At 47.1% G+C, this 20,333-nt stretch overlaps 2 protein-coding genes across 2 annotated transcripts in view; both read right to left on the bottom strand.

Moving 5' to 3' along the window:
• Positions 1-54: 54 nt before the first annotated feature.
• Positions 55-9,143, bottom strand: ndufs2 (NADH:ubiquinone oxidoreductase core subunit S2). The gene is made up of 14 exons (XM_056575531.1): positions 8,997-9,143; positions 8,258-8,361; positions 7,608-7,798; positions 7,243-7,363; positions 5,629-5,741; positions 5,434-5,508; positions 5,198-5,275; positions 4,295-4,380; positions 3,716-3,835; positions 2,371-2,500; positions 1,297-1,392; positions 904-987; positions 454-511; positions 55-339 (listed from the first exon to the last, which is right to left on the bottom strand). The coding sequence occupies exons 1-14, from the start codon at positions 9,101-9,103 to the stop codon at positions 302-304; spliced, it is 1,401 nt and encodes a 466-aa protein (XP_056431506.1). The 5' UTR covers positions 9,104-9,143; the 3' UTR covers positions 55-301.
• Positions 9,144-12,539: 3,396 nt separating this feature from the next.
• Positions 12,540-20,333, bottom strand: part of kirrel1a (kirre like nephrin family adhesion molecule 1a) — a 13,763-nt gene continuing 5,969 nt past the window's right edge. The window contains exons 7-13 of the mRNA XM_056575677.1: positions 19,944-20,070; positions 19,301-19,401; positions 16,585-16,801; positions 16,186-16,293; positions 15,571-15,698; positions 15,103-15,216; positions 12,540-13,751 (exon numbers count right to left, since the gene is read on the bottom strand). Coding sequence (XP_056431652.1) covers positions 12,561-13,751; positions 15,103-15,216; positions 15,571-15,698; positions 16,186-16,293; positions 16,585-16,801; positions 19,301-19,401; positions 19,944-20,070 — 1,986 coding nt within the window. The 3' untranslated portion in view covers positions 12,540-12,560. The remainder of the gene's footprint in view (positions 13,752-15,102; positions 15,217-15,570; positions 15,699-16,185; positions 16,294-16,584; positions 16,802-19,300; positions 19,402-19,943; positions 20,071-20,333) is intronic.

Genomic DNA, 20,333 nt, shown 5'->3' with positions numbered 1-20,333 from the left:
AGACCATGTGGATCATCCTGGTGGCTTCACATTCGCCACGTAAAAAAACAAAGAAAATGATTTACAATGAATAGGTCAGTCATAAAATATTTATTAGGGTTTATTTAGGCGTTGTACATTGATTGATTAAGAGCCGGAGTCTCCATCTCCCTACTTTGAAAGGTGGATCGGGACAAACCTACAGCCGAGCGTGAGATGAGAGAGAGAGAGAGAGAGAGAGAGAAAGAGATAGAGAGTGGGTGCGGCTGAAATCGGGAGCTCTTCAACATAAAGGAAGTCGTTGTCTGGGTTTCAGGCCGCCTCAACGGTCCACCTCTCCGAACACGATGTCTTGTGTACCTGGGGACCACAGAGAACAAGATACGCCGTGGTTTAGCGAGGCTTCACCACAGGTAGAGCAGCTAGCGAGCCCCCAGGCGCTCAGCCTGTCGAGGTTTGGTGCGGAAGTCTCACCGATAATGGCCACCACGTCGGCCAACATGTGTCCCTTGGCCATCTTGTCGAGGGCAGCCTGGAGGAAGAGAAGGTGAACTCACTTGTTAATGTTGAACAAGCAGACCACTAAACAGTCGGGGCTCACAGAAGTGGTTTGACGAGGAGTTCAGCCAAACAGGCCTAGACTTTAAAACACTGTTTACAATGACGGAACTAGAAAGCCTCATAGACATTCTTGAAAGGTACATTAACAACTGAAAATTACATTACTAACAGATTTTAATCTATAATCAATTGAATTAATTATTAACTGTACTATGAATTTTTATTATTAACTTTTCAATTTCTACGAATCATAATAACCCCCAATAATCCGACCCCCAAAAATGTCAGCATTAAAACATAAAAAAAACACGAATAATAAAAACATAAACATAACAAAATAAAATATTGATGCATTGTACCCACCAAGTGGGCGAATCCGGGGGCTTTGATCTTGCAACGGTAGGGCCTGCTGGAGCCATCGGAGACGAGATACACACCAAACTCTCCCTGCAGAGGAAGGAACACACACACACACACACACACACACACACACACACACACACACACACACACACACACACACACACACACACACACACACACACACACACACACACACACACACACACACACACTTTGTTTTCTACTTCAGTAATACCATGAAAGAAGAAAAAAATGAACAAACCGTTTATTTTATTAGTTCTAATAAAATAGATCACAACCCGACGGCAACGCTGTGCTGCAAATCTAAAAGGATAATAAGAAGATGGAGGGAGGTAGGAGGGGGGCCGGGGACGTAGGCGGCGGTTCTCCCACCTTGGGGGCCTCCACGGCGGTGTAGGTGGCCCCGGGGGGCACCTGGTAGCCCTCCGTGTACAGCTTGAAGTGGTGGATCAGAGACTCCATGGACATCTGGGGAGACGGTGGAGGACAAGGCGATATTGTACCCACGGTCGACAGACAGGCATACATTCTCCCACACATGAACGGCAAACGCCCTGAGTCTAGTCGAAGTCCACCGCTCGCTACACGACAACTTCTCTGATAACGGCATGGCGGTCGGACATGGCTATGACTGACCTAATCATTTACACAATTAATCACCATTTAGTAATTTCTCTGAAATAATTTGCTTTCCGTTCACTTGTATAGATAGTAGTCTGGTAACTTCCCAACCCCAGCGTCATCGGTTGCGTAGCAACGTCAACGGCGGACTGTTTCTCTGCTGATCAACACTAAGAATGCTGCTAATGAATAAATTGTAAAAAGACACACCATGTGAAGTTATTTTTTTAGTTTTGGCAAGTAGCCGTGTAATAAGCGGGATAATATATAGAACATCGCCGGTCATTATCGAAAATAAGCCCTTTCAGGGCGAGGCAAGACACCTCCGCTGCGCGTCGGTGTCCTGGTCGCCCTTTCAGGGCTTATTTTCCCGATAATGACCGGCGTTCTACACATTATATACATTATATATATATTAAATAACAAATAACTAAATAACAAATTTCGGGTTGAAATCGGGCTCGGGCTCATAATTAAAGGGCACAACGAGTAAACCCCCTCGAGCATTTTTTGTTAAAAGAGTCCATTTTATTTATTGTTTTTGGTTGTTTTGTTTATTTATTCTGGATATTTTAAATGTTTTCCAGACGTCCAGTTCCAGTGTTCTTTAAAAATAAAAGTTAATTGATCTTCGAAAGGGTGTGCTTGCATTATTATGCCATTATCATTATATTAGTTGAAAAACTGCAATATTATCGCTTATGGCAATAATTTCTGGGGCAATTAATCGCCCAGAAAAATGTGTTATGGTGACGGGCCTAGACAAGCGTGGTGGTCCTTCACGGGCCGTCCTGTCCCGTGTCTAGTGTGTGACCCCGGCCTCACCTTCATCTCTGATCTCTTGGGCGGTGCCACCTTGGCGTCGTCCACCTTGATCTCCCCGGGGGGCATCTTGTTCATGGCCTGGATCATGATCCTCAGGCTCTGTCGCATCTCCTCCACGCGGCACAGATACCTGACGGACACACGGACACACGGACACACGGACACACACACACAGAAGTTGGGGCTGGGCGGTACAATATACCGGTTCTCAAAGATATCGATATTAACTAGAGATGTCCCGAAACCACTCCCACTTTCCAGTGTTTCCCCCAGTACTGTGTTGTTAAGGCGGCCGCCTTAACAACAATAGGGAAAACATAGAAAACATACTTCCATCAGGTGTAAAAAAATAAAGATCAATAATGCATCAGTAATACTGTTACAACAATGGTCGTGCCATAAGGCTTTTGAATGGAATTGAAACGGAGACCCCCCCCCCCCGCTCCTTGACCACCTTGACCAAGACCTTTTCTGGGGGAAACACTGCTTTCGGTATTGAAACCACAGCTTTGGCTACCTGCCGAATCCGACATAGATCCGAAACTTTGTTCAACCATTGAACAAGTAATACAATGCATGGATGCACCCTTCTCATGATGGCCAATGATCCCCCTAAAAGGATCTCACTCAAAATGAAGAACTAACTAATACTTCCCCAGTAAACGTTCAACAACGACAGATGGTTCTGTAAGACTGCCACCCTTCCTTAAAACACTACAAAAGGCAGACGAAGAGGCGAGGGCACTTCAAGATAATATCAGGGTTAAACATCCTCATACACAACCTATACTTTCCGCCTGTCACTATATCCGGTATAGAAAAAAGAAGACCCAAGAAAGAAAGAACAAGATAAGATGATAAGATGGGGGCAGTTCTTCCCCAGGCCAGCTGGGATTCACGCGACCACGAAGGAGGGGTTCAGGTGCATGGGGGTACAGTGCTGATGCTGCCACCTGGTTAAATACCCACCGGCTTGTGGTACACCTTTAAACCGGCTCCAGTTATAGTAAGTAGAAGGAGGTGACAGATGGCTACAGTTCAAAAGAGGAGGCAGATCGTCAAATTCCCCGCTCTGTCTCTATAGATCAATCCCATACTTGATGCTTGCACTACGGTGCGTGCATATCGGTTGCTTTTGATAACATGACGTGTGCAGTTGTATCGCAACAGTTTAATATTGGATACCAACTTCCTCCGAGAGAGTGCTGACAGCCTACTTTTAGTGATTGAACGGGGAAAAGACATCAAAAAGGAAAAAAAAAATTCACAGAACAAACCCTCGGTACATGAACTACGTCCAGTACAATATGCAACCAGACAGGCTTAGTGAATAACTAGCACCCACCGGTCGTAGCAGTCCCCCCTGCTGCCGATGGGGACGTCGAACTCCACCTCGTCATACTTGTCGTAGGGCTGGCTCTTCCTCAGATCCCACTTGATGCCCGAGCCCCTCAGCATCACACCACTGAGGAGACAGAGGAACGGGTCAGGATCCGGTCGAGGGGCAGCATCAGGACCACCCAGGCGCCGATACTGGTCGCAGGATTGCATTGCGTGCATAATGTTTTGTAAATGATTGTGGTTTTTAACGTGGCTCGTGGAAAATGTTTTAAAGATCTAGTGTGAATCTAAAATCGTATTCTATCCTTTTTAGTAAAACGATGACTTGTGAATCATTGCATACACGTTCATTCAGATCCAATGAACTTTATCGCTTCCATGGGAAATTGTTTCATGGAAATTTTCAACAGTCCCCAGACCAAGACAGAAAGATTAAGCAGGGCTACAAAACGCAGAAATGCTTGTGCACACACACACACACACACACACACACACACACACACACACACACACACACACACACACACACACACACACACACACACACACACACACACACACACACACACACACACGGGACTACCTGAAGCCGTAGTTGAGGGCCTCCTCAGCGGTCACCACGCCGATGTCCACCGTGCGGTTCTTCCAGATGCGATTGTTGGTCAACATCTGGCCAGAGAGGAGGGAACCCCACAACACAAAGTCACCCAACAGGCCTGCTTTAAACTCTCCTCCGCCGATGGCATACAGCAGCGCCACCTGCTGTCAGAACACCTGCGTGGCCCACGCTAGACCAGATAAATGAGCTTGACACCATTTGAGCTTCAACAGTGAGGCGATCAGAGAACATGACATTAGCAGAGGGGGGATCATAGAAAAGGAGAGATACTAGGGCACTTTTCTGAAACCAGGTCCCAGGGTGGATTCAAATAAAAACTGAACTGAACATTAGGATTCGTGTGGACGCCTGAAACGCAAACGCTGACGCCATCGCCCCAAACCTCTAGCCTTAGTGATTGGCTAGCCCGCGGCGTCTCAGGACGACAACAACAATGATGGCGGACTACATGCTTGTGACGATTCTGCACCAGATAAGGCCCCTTGTTGGGTTGCTAGTGCAATATTTAATTTTGCTCCGCTACCAAAATTAGCTAAAAAGTTACGGACAGACACATACACCAAATCTATATAGATCCACCACAAAGCGCTACCAAGGGGTACTCGAACTGTATGTTTGTAAACAGCGCGGAGGCTTTATGCGCATGCTCGCCTCTTCTTCATTTTCTTTTTGCTGGAGTTCTGTAGCAGAAGCAGCGCCCCTTATGGGCCTGGAATGTGTACTACAGCGTTTCTACAGCTCGATGCGGTTTCGCAATGAATCCGTCTTTACAGAGATATTCCTGAACCGCATCAAAGGATAACGGATAGTTTACGCCCGTGTGGACGGGGTCTAGGAGGAGACCCCAAGAGGTCAGAGCCCCCTCACCTCTTCCACCTCGTCGATTCGGATGGAGAAGTTCTTACACCACTCGTAGATGTCGTCCATCAGGCCCAGGGGCATGTCCTGGAGGACAGGAGAACACACACACAAATCAGTCGTTTAGCATATGCTACTATCCAAAGCCATTTGTCGAGACGGTGAAGGTAGGGGGTTGCTAGGCATCTTGCCCAAGGAGCAAGGCAGTAGAATGGAGGGGCGGATGGAGAGGACGCCGTCTCTACCTGGTGTACACCGCCCGGTCTGACGTAGGCCGCGTGCATCCGGGCCCCCGACACACGCTCGTAGAACTCAAACATCTGGAGGGCAGAGAGAGAGAGAGAGGTCAGGGAGGTCACGGTCTTGGACGGGGTTATGAGCAGTGGTCCACGATAAGGGGGGGTTGAACCGGAACGAGAGAGCCAGAGGGCGCAGCGTACCTTCTCCCGCTCCTCGAACAGCCAGAAGAAGGGGGTCATGGCGCCGATGTCCAGGGCGTGCGTGGTGACGGCCATGATGTGGTTCAGGATGCGTGTGAGCTCTCCGAACAGAACTGTGCGCACAAACACACACAAACACACACAAACACATATATAAAGCATTCACAATAATGGTATATACCCCAGGGAAGGCTCCTACAAATGAGAGGATCAAATCGGTAAAGTAAATGTTGGTAACTTTCTGTCAAGTTGTTTTTTATTTGAACATTTTTCATCTAATGTAGGGCTGCAACAACAAATCGATAAAATCGATTACTGAAAGCGTTGGCAACGAGTTTGGTCATCGATTCGTTGAGGCGCGCGATTAATACGTCACTCGTAGGCTCGGCCCCGTTTACAGCCAGCCGCCGACAGGTTGCTTCTTGGTTCATGCACGCCCACAGCGAGCTTTAGTGTGAGCGACCACAGCTTGTATTTTGGTCATATCTTAACACTGGACTGTAGGCCTATATAAAAGTGTTGTACCTCACTGTCTTTGGGTTAAAAAAAACTCCTTCAACTCAGTATCCGTCTAGTCCAACCGAAAACTGTCAGCTGCTACTGCTGCAGACGGTGTGCAGGCGGGCTCGGAGTTGGCACCGCGTGCATCAACAGTCAATTGAGCAACGGTAGTAATCACACAACAGGACGGTGTAGAAAGTCCCGTCGGTTAAAAATAGTAATCCAGTTTTCAAATCCACGCTACAATCGGCAGGATATAGAGCTAGTTAGCTTAAAAAAAGGAGCATACATTGTCAAATGTGATGTGTTCAGGTCGGCTCAGTAATATGATTAATGTGTTCAAATGCAACACAAAAAAACTAAAATGAGATTTTGGCGAAAACTTGTTTTCCCAGCAATATAAATAGATAGTAAAGATGGAATTATGACCTGTTTAATGTCCTATCTTGAGCTATGATCATCTTATCAGCAATTAAAGCAATAATACGAGTTCTATGTCAACAAAATAATAAAGAAGTATCAATAGTTAAAAAAATTAAGATGATTTAATTCAGTTTTAACAGTTAGTATTTACCGTTCAAAGATCTTATCGGTTAACCATGGACATCCCTTATATACAGTATATATATAAATGTATATCATACATTCTATTTTTTTTATGTTATCCCAGTTATGTTTTTTTATTTTTTTATCATTTAATATTACTTTTAATAGTTCTGGGACATTGGAGCAATAACCTTGTGTTTTTACACTTCAGTCTGCACTGTGAATTTGAAGTAATGTTCCGTTTTTGAATAAAGATGCGCCAATTACAAATATTTATTTTTTTATCCGATTCATCGATGAATTGAAAAAATAATCTACCGCTTAATCGATTATTAAAATAATCGCTAGTTGCAGCCCTAATTTAATGCACTGATTAATGTACCAATAATGAAATGCAAACAAAATGTTAATTAACCTGTGCAATGCACACACTGTGTAGTGGTACTAACAGTGGAAGGAATGTTTTTGCACGATTGCAAATAATATCTAGCGGTCACACAGATGCAATTCCATGAGGAAATTAAGGGGGGGTGGGGGGTGATGTTCAGGCCAGGGACCCGCCCGTACCTCTGATCCACTGAGCCCGGAGAGGAGCCTGGATGTTCAGCAGCTTCTCCACGGCCAGCGAGTAGGCCTGCTCATTGCACATCATGGACACGTAGTCCAGACGGTCGAAGTAGGGCAGTGCCTGGACACACAGACACACAGCAGGTCAGACGAGAGCCTCGGCCTTCACTACTGGCAGACATCAATGGAAGAAGGGCTATCATTTAAAGAGTTCTGGTTTAACACAGGATCTTTAAACACTGGTAAACATTTTTCCTGTACTATGTATCAATATATTTTATTCATGTTATAAAAGTGAATCCTTTTTGATTCATTATACCTTCCTCCGTCATCCGGGACCGTCCTGAAGGCTCATGCCGTCTTACCTGCAGGTAGGTCTTGTACTCGATGAGCTTCTCTGTGCCCCGGTGCAGCAGCCCCACGTGGGGGTCGCACTTCTTCACCGACTCCCCGCTGAGCTCCAGGACCAGCCGCAGCACGCCGTGCGCGGCCGGGTGCTGGGGCCCGAAGTTGATGGTCAGGTTGGACACGTCCTTCTCCGCGGGGGGGTCCTTGTCTGGGGTGGAGGGGAGGTGTGGGGCAGGAGGAGGTTTTGGGGTTTGGGTGGGGTTGGATGAGGTGGAGGTGATTGGGGGGGGGTGGTTGGCAGTAGTTTGGGGGAGTGTTGGGGGTGGTGGTGGACAAGGTAGTGGTGGAGGAGGTGGAGGTTGGAGGTTATGTTAGAGCAGTGGGTGGTTTGGAGTTGAGTTGTTGGTTGTGAGGCAGAGAAGGAAATTAAATAAGTCATGGTGTACATTTCTTTCAAAATAATACAGATATATATTCAAAATGTCATGTTCGCGATTACTTTATCCAAACTGACATGCAGTGAATTATGAGAAACATCACTACGGATTAAGAAGGGGCAATGGTATTTTAGCCCAAGGATGACCAGCACAGATATAGTGCAGACAGACATTGGACTAGCAACAACAAAGAGCCACCTAAATTAAACATATAGCTTCATTGACAGTACCGTTCCATGGGGGTGGAGTCCACTTCTCGTTAATGGCAGTAGGGTACATCACCGCTCCTGCAAACTGCTCTGTCCACTCCACATCGGGCTGCCATTGCTTGTGTCTGGAGAAGTGATACAGTACCAGATGTAACGTCTAACTGTCTACACGAGTAAACGTAACCTTGTTTAACTCACGCTTAACGGGTGTTAGACAGGAAGTGCCCAGCTTGTAAGCAGGTGTAATTTCTTAAAACACAATCATTATAATTCCACAAATAAGCAGAAGCCGTTTGATTGTTATGACTGGGATTTGGATACACAGTGAGTCAGCCTACAGAGGACAAATGTATCTGGACCTGGCCAACTTAACGTCGGTTGATCACCATCAAATCCTTGCATTCAGATAACCTGAGAAGTTGATTTGATTCTATCCAAAACAGGGTCAAATACGTAACACTTTGACCTCAAGCCAACCTGGTCTGAATGGTAAACACCTAAACACCTAATTCATTACAAGACATTAATCCACCTCGCAGCATATTATTTAAGTCAGAGATCACAGCAGACCATTTGGTCAAGCCATGTATTAATATGCATTAGAAAATCATAAAGATCATAATGGGATCCAATAAAATGACGTTGTATGTAGTTACATATGTGATCGCTATATGCTAACGTTAGCCTCTGGCTGCATTGTTCACTGAAACCACTCTTAATAAAAAGCACAACAGTCATCTCCAAATGTCTGCTGTCTCACCTGTGTTGCAGGACGGTGCAGCCAGGGCTGACCAGAGTATTATTTAAGATGTATTTAGTTGAAGGACGTCCTAGTTTGGACAGCGACCTCAACATTGTAGCCGCCATGTTGGCTATCAGGCTGTCTTCTTCTTCTGCGGTTGAAGAGGTCGAATAGGCGTGAGATGCGTCTCTGCCCCACAGCGGCCAGAAAGAGTACTGCATTCATATATTTTTTATATTGTTGGTCAAATTCATTCTTAATTTCTCATTTAATGAGAAATTGGCAAACAAATGATTTACCTAATCAATGATATTCTCAAGCAGAACTTTTATCTCTCTTTCTTATATCATGATTCTAATCTGGTTAATCACTGAAAGAGTAAGTGTTTTTTACCCAAAGTAATATTTGATGATATACTAACTTCATATTTGTAAAATAGAGAAAAGGCTGGGGCGGAGGTTCTTTGAACTTTATTGACAACGTAATTGGTTTCCAATTCCTTTTATGAGGTATTTCAACCTCTTCGTTCTCGTATAATGCAGCTTCACCGGGGAAGGCGCCGGGGCGTCTTCTATTCTTGGGGTAGTCGGTTACCTCACCACCTCCACGCTGTAGTTTTACCCCTCGCACCTTCCAATTGATATTGTATTTCCATGGTTAGCTATGCTGCTATGAATAATATTATCATATAATTAACAGATTCCAACAAACTATGCACCTGTATAAGACTGTATAGATAGAATTTACCTAATCGTATTAATGTTGATAATTTGATAATTTAACAATAACATTTCATCTTAATTAAACGTTTCCAAACACAGAAGCAAGGTCAAAGCTCACCAGCTTTTACATGTTGTGAGTGACTCAGCTTTGAGCTTTCGGAAGAGAATATAAAACGCGAATTTATTCACTTTATAAATAACATAACAACAAACAAAGTTTCCCCCTCTGATATCATCTATTGAATCGCTACACATTGCAATAACAATACAGATATCCCCCCCCCCAAAAAATACACCACGATGTTTTTATAAAAAACAGTGCTTTTTATTTATGTAATACTGTGGAAAAATAATTACATACCATTTTTAAAAAATACGGACGATAATGAAATAAAAAAAATGAGAGCTTGTTGATAACGCTTGTTGTACATCATTTGAACGGTCTGCTACGAAGAACAGTACAAGAAGTTAAACACTGGATTCTTTTCCTAAATTCAAAGACACAATAATACAGGTTACAGTCCTACCAGAGGTATAAAAGTATTGTAACAGGAAGGTGGGAGACGCTATATGAAGATATGCTGAAACACACACACACACACACACACACACACACACACACACACACACACACACACACACACACACACACACACACACACACACACACACACACACACACACACACACAGATATGGATATCATATGAATACAATATATTTGTACTAACCCTAGTAGGGCACGCGTGTGTGTATGTGTAGGCCTATGCTATGTGTGTGTACGCTTCTCACACATTGCCATCATTCAACATTTATACTAACACTCTGTACAAATGGGTGCGCACGCAAAGGTGCACACACACTCCTTCTGGGATGTTTCTCATGTCCGCTAGCTCACTCACACACCCATTTACTCACTGATTCCCACACACACAAACAGTCTCAAAACCTCTACACGTCGATATTGAAGATAATCGCTTTGTTCGGACCTCTCCCTTTTGCACGCATTCTCTGTCCTCCGCGCCGCTAGTCCTGCTGAGCGTGAGGGGTGGATCCTAAAGTGTGTTCTACCACAAGGTTCCCCCCGTCAAAAGGCCACTCAGTTCGCAACTCAGCGTCCGCTCCTGTGTTCGTCCCCGCTGCGGTCCTCGTAAGGAAATGAGGTCAAAAGGCCAAATAGTTCGGCCAGCACAGAGCAGGGAAAGGAAAGGGGGGAGGGGGTGGCGGGGGTAGCGTTGAAGAAACGTCAAAAGTGTCCGGAATGACTCAACATCCATTCCCCCCACACACACACCCTCCAAAGGCCTGTTTCAATTAAAAACGTAAAAAAAAACGATAACAGATCTTTCTTTCCGGCGAAAATTCGGAAAAAATCACGAAATATCGGATTGTGACGTATGATGGTTGGTGGAGGTTTCTACTGCATATCCATGGTCTAAAGGAGAAGGACAACATCAACACTTGGCACGAGGTTTCTTTAGTCTATAATGACGATATAATGTTCCCCATTTCGACAACCAACTCCCAAATACCCTTCTAACCGAAGTGGGAGAAAAATTCCATCGCAGCTTTTTTCATTTCACTTTACAATTCTTCACTTATTCACTCCTTCCGAGTACCTTTAGGGAATAGCACCCAAAGACCACTCATTTTACACCCTCAGGTTTAATCATTTGGTCCATATACACGCATAACTATTTCTTTTTTGTTTGTTTTTACAGAAAAATGACAAAAATAGTTCTGCGATGCTAAAAAATAGAATACAAAGCTCTGGTTTGGTGTGCAAATAAAAAGACACAGATTACACACATATATATATCCCATAGATATATAGATATAGATACATACATCTTTATAGATATATAGATATAGACAGATATATATATCTATGGGAAAAACGTCAAAGCATGAATACTGTAAATGCAGTGCAAAATGGCGATGACACCCTCCTCGATCTTTGTGTGATGGCACATGCTGTAGACATGGAAAAAATATATATATATATAAATATATATATATATAAACAAAACATGAATCGTGGCCTACAAACACCCTTTCACCGGGCTGAGGTTTCTTCAGATTCAGCTGTACAAGACAAGCTCTTTGATAGTCTCTTTCTCCTTCGCAGACGTCTCCTCCACAGTCTGAAATAGCATCGGCTAGGCTAACACTGTCCCCCATCCTGATTGTGGCTTGCACTGTCGGCTCTTTTTTAAAGAGCCCGGGTGTGTGTATATATATATATAAGGTAGATACATCGGGAGCGAGGGCATTTCAACGTTTCGTTGAAGTTTGCCGCCTTCCCTGTCTCATTAAGTTGCCACATTTTCATTTGGTCTTTCGCTCTTTTTCTCTCTCTCTCTCTCTCTCTCTCCCTCTCTCTCTCTCTCTTTCACTCTCTATCTCTCTCTCACTCCAGTTCTAAGTTTTTCAACCTTTCTTCATTTCATAGTTATAGTTAGTTTAGTGTGTGTGTGCGTGTATGTGTGTGTGTGTGTGTGTGTGTGTGTGTGTGTGTGTGTGTGTGTGTGTGTGTGTGTGTGTGTGTGTGTGTGTGTGTGTGTGTGTGTGTGTGTGTGTGTGTGTGTGTGTGCGTGTGTGTGTCTGTGCGAGTGTGTCTTGGTAAATTGGTGTTTGTGCATGTTTTTACATTTTGGCTACGTATGTAATGCATCAATATAAGCGTGTCTTCACGAGTGTATGTGCACCAGTTTGTGTGCATGTTTGCGCGAGTCCTAACACTAGTTTTACAAGACCCTTCAAGTCCCCGCGTTTCACCCAGGGCACCGCGGGTCTCTCTCTCTCTTTCTCTCTCTCTCCCCCTGCCTCTCTCCCTCTCTCCCCCTCTCCCTCCCTCCCCCTCACACGTGAGTCTGCATGCGCTGTGTGTGGCGGCTGTGTGAGTACTCGGAGTTCTGCGACGTGTAGGAGAAGCGTGTGGAACTGCCGTACTTCCCCCCCAGTCCCGGAGCCTCCGGCCCTGGCGGGGGTCCCCCACCCAGCCCCCCGGGGGGACCTCCCACGGCCCCCGGCCCCACTCCTCCACCGGGGGCACCGGGACCCAACGAACCGCTGGAGCCTAGACCGCCGGGGCCCATCCCGCTGGGGCCCATACCGCTAGGGCCCATTCCGCTAGGGCCCATTCCGCTGGGGCCCATACCGCTGAGACCCATACCGCTGGGACCATGACCGCTGGGGCCCATCCCACTGGGGCCCATACCGCTAGGGCCCATACCGCTAGGGCCCATACCACTGGGACCATGACCACTGGGGCCCATCCCGCTAGGGCCCATCCCGCTGGGGCCATGCCCGCCGGGGCCCATGCCGCTAGGGCCGAGGCCAGGCGGGCCCATGCCACTAGGGCCGAGGCCAGGCGGGCCCATGCCACTGGGGCCCATGCCGCTGGGGCCGAGGCCCGGAGGGCCCCCCACGCTGTACATCTCGTAGGAGGGCCCGGCCTCCAGCGGGGCCAGGCTGGCCGGGGCGAAGCCCATGCGGTAGGAGGAGTAGTGCGAGGGGTAGCCGTAGTTGTCGTAGGCCAGCTGCTGGGGGCCCGCGTCCAGGAGCCCGCCGCCGCCGCAGTCCCCGGGGAAGTCCCCGGCCTGCTGCAGCGGGGGCCCGGGTGGGGCGTTGCCCTGGGGCAGCTGCTGGTTCTGACCGCCGCCCCTGTCGCCGCCGCCGCCGCCGCTGCCCCCGCCGCGGGTGAAGGTGTTGAACTGGGCGTAGCTGATGTGGGAGAGTCTGGAGGGGGGGCGCGGGTCGTAGCAGGCCTGGGGCCGCCCGGGCGAGGTGAGGGGGCCGGGCGGGGGGCCGCCGACGCGCTCCGCGCCGCTGATGCTGCCGCCGCCGCCGCCGCCGCCGCCACCGCCGCCACCGCCGCTGGCCGTGGCGCCCGAGCCCCCCGCGCTGCTGCTGCCGCTGAGGGAGGTGGCGCCCCCCGGGGTGCCGGAGGGGGAGCGGTAGTCCGAGTAGTGCAGGGTGGAGCGGGAGGCCGGGCGGCCCGCCTCGTCGTGGGTGGAGGCGCGGACGTTGTAGTAGCCGTTGGTGGGGTCCTATGGGGGGGGGGGGGGTCATGTGTTAGCATGGGGCAGTGGTCTCATAGGGAGTCGAACCCCTAACTCTGGCAGCGCAAACGCCAGTCGGTGCGTGGACGTGCACACAGACACAAGGACCTGAGTCAGATGGAGGCCGTCCCTGGGGTTATCAACCGTCAGGGCAACGCCTCAGTTGGATCAGGCAACGCAATGTATTCCAGAGTCCCGGTTTAGATGTCGAGGCAAGCTCAACTCGAACGTCACTCTTAAGTTTTTCAATTGAATACGATATATTCTTTTGGCAGTTGACCTGCGTTTGCTAAATAAATAAATCATCCATTTAAATAAATAATAGATCCAGTTGGATTCTGGCAGCTGTCACAACGATGTAGCCATCATCTGTGAGGTCTCCATGAAGCATTGCAGGGACAGCCATGGGGGTGTGTGTGTCTGTGTTTGCATGTGTGTGCGTGTGTGTGTGTGCGCGTGTGTGTGTGTTTGTGCGCGTATGTGTGTTTGTGTATGCGTGAATGTGTTTATGTGTGTGCGGGTGCATGCATGTGTTTGTGAGTGTGTGTGTGTGTGTAAGTGCACGTGCATACACGCGCATGTATGTGTGCGTGCGTGTTAGTGTGTGAGTGTGTGTGTGTGTTGGTGTTTGAGTGCGAGAGAGGACCACCTCTAGGCGACTGAACACTGACGTAAGGACTAAGTTCTCAGGTCAGTTACTTGAGAGCCCTCAAGTTTTTTTGATTTATATTTACTTTACCACGGCATCTCAGTGGCTCAGCCCCGCTAGTGTTCCTAGTGCATAGGCTATATGTCTTTCAGTATACGCTAACCTGCGGTGCTATGCTACGTATCATTTCCTCTCTCTCTCTGTCAACCGACTTTTCGGTCCGTCTGTCCTGTCTGTCTTATTTTTAGAAGAATTCTGGGAGGTAATTTCTCTGTGGACTTCCCCCCGTTCGTCTGAGCGCTGGATGACTGATATAGTAGTTTTCCGTGTAAGTGGGAGTCTGGAATAAAGGAGGAAGTGACCTCATCACACGACCTCATCAGATCCTCTTCTGTTCTTAGAATACATCCACTGTCACATCTTTCAAATCATCCAGGTTGGTTCCCCAATCGTCCAATTTCCAGGACAAAGGCTATCCTAAAAGGAACCTCCTTAACTTTGTGTAACTTTTTACCAACAAACGAAGGTTAAAAATTATCCTTCGGACCGCTTCAAAATGATTGTCTGATTTGTTCAGGTGACGTCCAATTTTATCTCAGTAAAGAGCAGTTGCAAACCCAGTATTGAACAACAGGGTGCGCTGTTGCACCTATGTTCAGTGGTGTACGGTAGTATTCTTTTTTTCCTTACCTTCAAGTCGTACTCCTGGCGGGTGTCTAGCGTTTCACTGCGCATGTCCGACTTGAGCTCGATGTCGTCTTTGAACGGCTGGTTGGACGGAGAGAAAGACACAGAGGGGAGAAACTAAACGGTCAAAAAAAGAAACAGGACGAAAATAAAACAAAATAAAAATAAAAAGCAAATTCAAAGGAAATTAATTGGAATGGAAATATAGGGGGGAGGGGGGATGTGACAAAGGGAAGTGGGTGAGTGTAGAAAAAAAACAAAACAGTTGGGAAATCAGGAGAGGAAATGAGAAAAAAAAAAGAAGGAATTCAGTTATTCAATGAGTTTGTTCGCTTAACACATTGAAACACATCAGTTCAATTCCAGTAGGTTTACCTCCCATCTCAATACACCCACACACACACGCTGAACATACGTAAAGCCCCCCCACCCGCCCCTTCACCGCTGGGTCTGGTTGTCATGACGACTCACCGAGTACATGGCTTTGACCATGCGTGAGGCGGTGGACACGCTGCCAGAGTCCTCCTCCAAGCTGTGGGTCTCCTTGTTGATCGTCTCCACCTTGATGTCTGGCTTACCCAGGGTGACCCCGCGGCGACCTGGAAGAGAAACACACACACGTTGAAAACAAACACACACACACACACACATGCACACACACACGCACACACACACACAGGGCAACATCGGTGTCGTGAGGCGGGCGAGTTCAGAGGCTAAGCGTTTTCCATATGGGTTTGCTTAAAATTTGTTTTTGTGCTTGTGAGTTCTGACCATAGTAGCAGAGAGGTGGAGAGGTCAAGAAATTTACAAGTAGGCAAACCTAACTTTATATATTTTATCATTTTCGCAGTAACAGACGCTTGATGTACTGGCATCTTCAATGCAACTCTGAAACGATGGTAACACTGAAGCCCTAAGATAATATTTTATGAAAAATATTAGGCCCAGTTCCCCGACAAAGGGAACTGGGCTTTGCGATGACGTCACCAGCCAAACCACTACCAGCCTCCGCCACCAGGTATCGCTGTTTCCACCTTAAACACCAAACAGACTTAATGAAGCGCTAACTCCGGTGGGACTCACTGCCTTTGCGCTGGCGGTAGAAGATGAGCACGAGCACCAGCAGGCCGAGGAAGAAGAGGATGGTTCCGCCCACCGTCGCAGCGGCAATAACCCCGACCGGAGGGTCCTCTGAAGTAAGAGAGAGAGAGAGAGAGAGAGAGCAGTCCGTGTAAAAATAATTTACGAGTTAAACTATGCATCTAACTTATCATTAGAAAAACAGACAAAAAACAACAACAACAACAACAACAACAACGATCACAGAAACAACCATCCAACCAAAGCACAAAACAAAGAAACAACGCCCAAAGAGCACAGCAACAACAACAACAACAACAACAAATCAAACAATGCCCAAAGAGCACAACAACAACGACAACAGCAGCCAGCTCAGCCCCGGCCCCGGCCCTGGCCCCGTACCCTTCTCCTCCAGGCTGATGATCATGGTGCCGGGCCCGAAGGCGTTCCAGGCGGTGCAGTTGTAGGTGGACAGGAAGTCGGCCTCCATGATGTTGTTGATGGTGAGGGTGGAGAGCACCCCGGCGCCGTCGCCCGCCGGCCGGCTCTGCTCCACCGTGTAGCGCTCCAGCAGCGTGCCGCGCTCCTTCTCCCACACGTTCTCCTTCCACGCCCACACCTGCACACACACACACACACACACACACACACACACACACACACACACACACACACACACACACACACACACACGCACACACACACACACAGACACATGTGGTTACACACACAGGTCACACCTGCACACACACATTAAAGGCACAAATGGAAATATACATACAGGTTCTTAGAATCGCACAGACCTATATAGTATGTATGTATCCATGCATACAGAAACAGACGTACACATACATAAAACATAAGTGCACACACACATTTACACACACACAGAAACAAATGTACACGCAGTACACCCAGACAAGTTCATAATTCTATATTATGCACATACATAAATAGATACATACATACAAGCATGCATACATTGGTTCATATTCACATGCATATAGGTCCACTGCATGTGTATATGAACCTACACACGCTCACATACACACACACACACTCACACACACACACCACAGACGCACACACACGTCATCTTTACATGACATTTAGCATCTAATAAAGAAATGGTGCCACGCTGTTCTGTGTCAGCTAGAGGCAACAACAAGTAGATCAGAAATAACATGTGTGACAAGCACAACACACACACACACACACACACACACACACACACACACACACACACACACACACACACACACACACACACACACAGCCCCCCTCCCCCCCCCACACAACAGCATGCACATAGCGCACACACAATCAAAGGTCTCCCATCACTTCCTGCATGGTGTAGCAGATTACTGCCAGGCTGGGTGTCTGTGTGTGTGTTCATGTATGTGTGTGTGTGTGTGTGTGTGTGTGTGTGTGTGTGTGTGTGTGTGTGTGTGTGTGTGTGTGTCTGCATGTGTGTGTCTGTGCATGTGTCTCTGTGCGCACGTCTGTGTTGGTGTGTGTCTGCATGTGTGTGTCTGTGCATGTGAGTTTGTGTGTGAATGTGTGTGTGTGTCTGCGTGTGCATGTGTACATTTACGTGTGTGTGTGTGTGTCTGTGTGTTACGTGTGTGCGTGTGTTTGTGTGTGGTCGTTTTGGGGGGGAAGGGGTATTTCACCGAACACAGCTTCCAACAAAAGAAGCGTTAAAAGCGGCTGTATTATTCAGCAAGGCTGTCGCCGCGGCGACGAACTGCAGGGGGATGCTGTGGAGGGGGGAGGGGGGTAAGGTAGTAAGGGGGGGGGGGGGGGGGGTGTTGGTCTCGGTGGGGGTTATTTAATTATGGATGTCACCACATGTTTCCTATTATCAGGCCATTTTATCTCCCCGAGCTGGGGAGAGACCAGCGCCACCCAGCACGACCACAGCGTTTACTGGGACAAGCCCCCCCGCCCACCACAACCCCCCTCCTCTCTCACTCATTCATATTTCATGACCCCCCAACCTGCTTTACATGTTCGCTTTACTCCTCTTCTTCACCCTTCCATTTCACTCTCTCAAGCTTTTTATCGCCTTCCTTAGGACTTTTATACGTTTCGTTTTATTAATATATTCTTTTAATGCTTTTTTGGGTGTTTAATTTTTCATGTTTAGGATGGCGCTATGTCTGTGTGTTGGAAAGGGGGGGAGAGAGAGAGAGAGAGAGAGAGAGAGAGAGAGAGAGAGAGAGAGAGAGAGAGAGAGAGAGGGAGAGAGAGAGAGAGAGAGAGAGAGAGAGAGAGAGAGAGAGAGAGCGCGAGAGAGGGAGATGAGTGAGAGCAACATTAAGTGAGAGACAGATAGAGAAAAAAAGAGTGGGGAGGGAGGAGAGAGAGAGAGAGAGAGCGGTAGAGAGACCCCCAGGACTGCGCTGCTCCCTGACGCAGAATCTAAAAGCGGGTCGTCTTAATGTTGCAGCGTCTCCAGTGAGGAGGAGTGTGACAGGTGATATCGGAGCAGTATTTTAGGTTGTCATCGAGGGGGTGACTCAACATTTAAAAAAATAGAGTCATAATGATGTATCGCGGAGAGGGGAAAAGGGGAGAGGAGAGGACAGACGAGAGTTAAATATAGGCAGTTCTGTGTTTGAACCGAAACCCGTTTGCTCCCGGGTTCAGGGGTTGTCGGGCAAATGGCTGCCGTTTGCAACCCATGAATTATTTTGTGGAAAGTGAGGTTAAAAAAAAAGGAAAAAAGCCATATGCCGGGGTAAAAAATGTCTGTGACATTCATACATGAATTATTGGATTTTAAAATCCATACATTATGAATTTATGTCTTACCGCTATGGATGACATTTTTTATGAATAATGATTGAGAAAAGAAAAAGCATAGTGGTGAAAGGTTCAAATAGGATCAAATAAGTCCTGAATTAAATTGTATATTATAATAGCTTTTGGTCTTTAACGATATTGTTAGATACAATATATATAATATATAGTATACAAGTACTATAATTACTATACTATTCTTTATTCTTTTTTATAATGTGTTTTTGTTCAATGAAGTGGCAAAACAATCTTTTGAATGCTGAAATTAAAAAAATTAAAATATTCATAAAGATGTCTTCCTTTGTCTACTTACAATCTTGTCGGGCGGGGGGGTGCTGGCGATGTAACATGTGACCTCTCCATGCTCCCCCCTGGCGGCAAACTGGACTGGATCACTGGAGATGATGGGGGGGCCTGGACACACAGAGCAGGGGTCCCAGGTTGGTTTAAACACTTGTATATCTCCGTACTGGGACATATATCTTAAAGCTACAGTATGCAAGATTTGATGTCGAAGAAATCGTTCAAACAAGAACAAAAGAATGACTGACGGGTCGTGACCTCATTCCACAAATTGATAAACACAACGGAGGCTCTCACAGGGAGACCGTCCACATGACAATCAAACGACGTGCTAACACTCATGCAGAGCGCTTTGTCTCAGTGAGTGCAGAGCACTCAAGACTTAACTACCAAGTCCCCAAACTCTCTTTTAATTGTGTTTCAATGGTGTGCTTTTGTTTGTATTCTGCCCTGTTGGCTAGGTCTCTCTTGGAAAACAGATTAAAATATAATCTCACTGAGACTTTTACCTGGTAAATAAGGTTTAATAAAAAGAAAAAAGACAGGGACTAGACTGATCTACAGTTCCAAAATCAACCTGCTATGATGTTGGAACTGTAGATCCACACAGGCTGGACCCTACAGAAACATGCAGATATTATGGGCTGTCTGACCGTTGACGGTGAGGGTGACCTCCGTCTCGCCCACCCCGATGCGCGGCACGATGGCCTTGCACACGTACTGGCCCGCGTCCGCCTGGCTCACGGACTTCAGGTACAGCAGCTGGTTGTTGCTGAGCACCTGGCAGGGGGAACAGTACCGACAACAACAACACAAAACACAACAGCTCAAGAGCGCTGAAAACCAGATCGTCACGCACGCCACATCACAGAGACACACACACGTCACACACACACACACACACACACACACACACACACACACACACACACACACACACACACACACACACACACACACACACACACACACACACACACACACACACACACACACACACACACATAATTCTATGTATTGTGCAGGATGGTCAGGTGGTGAGG

This window comes from Gadus chalcogrammus, chromosome 17, assembly GCF_026213295.1.
Source record: "Gadus chalcogrammus isolate NIFS_2021 chromosome 17, NIFS_Gcha_1.0, whole genome shotgun sequence".
NCBI classification, from domain to species: domain Eukaryota; kingdom Metazoa; phylum Chordata; class Actinopteri; order Gadiformes; family Gadidae; genus Gadus; species Gadus chalcogrammus.
Note: the sequence above shows the minus strand (reverse complement) of the source record. Positions and strands in the feature narration are given on the sequence as shown.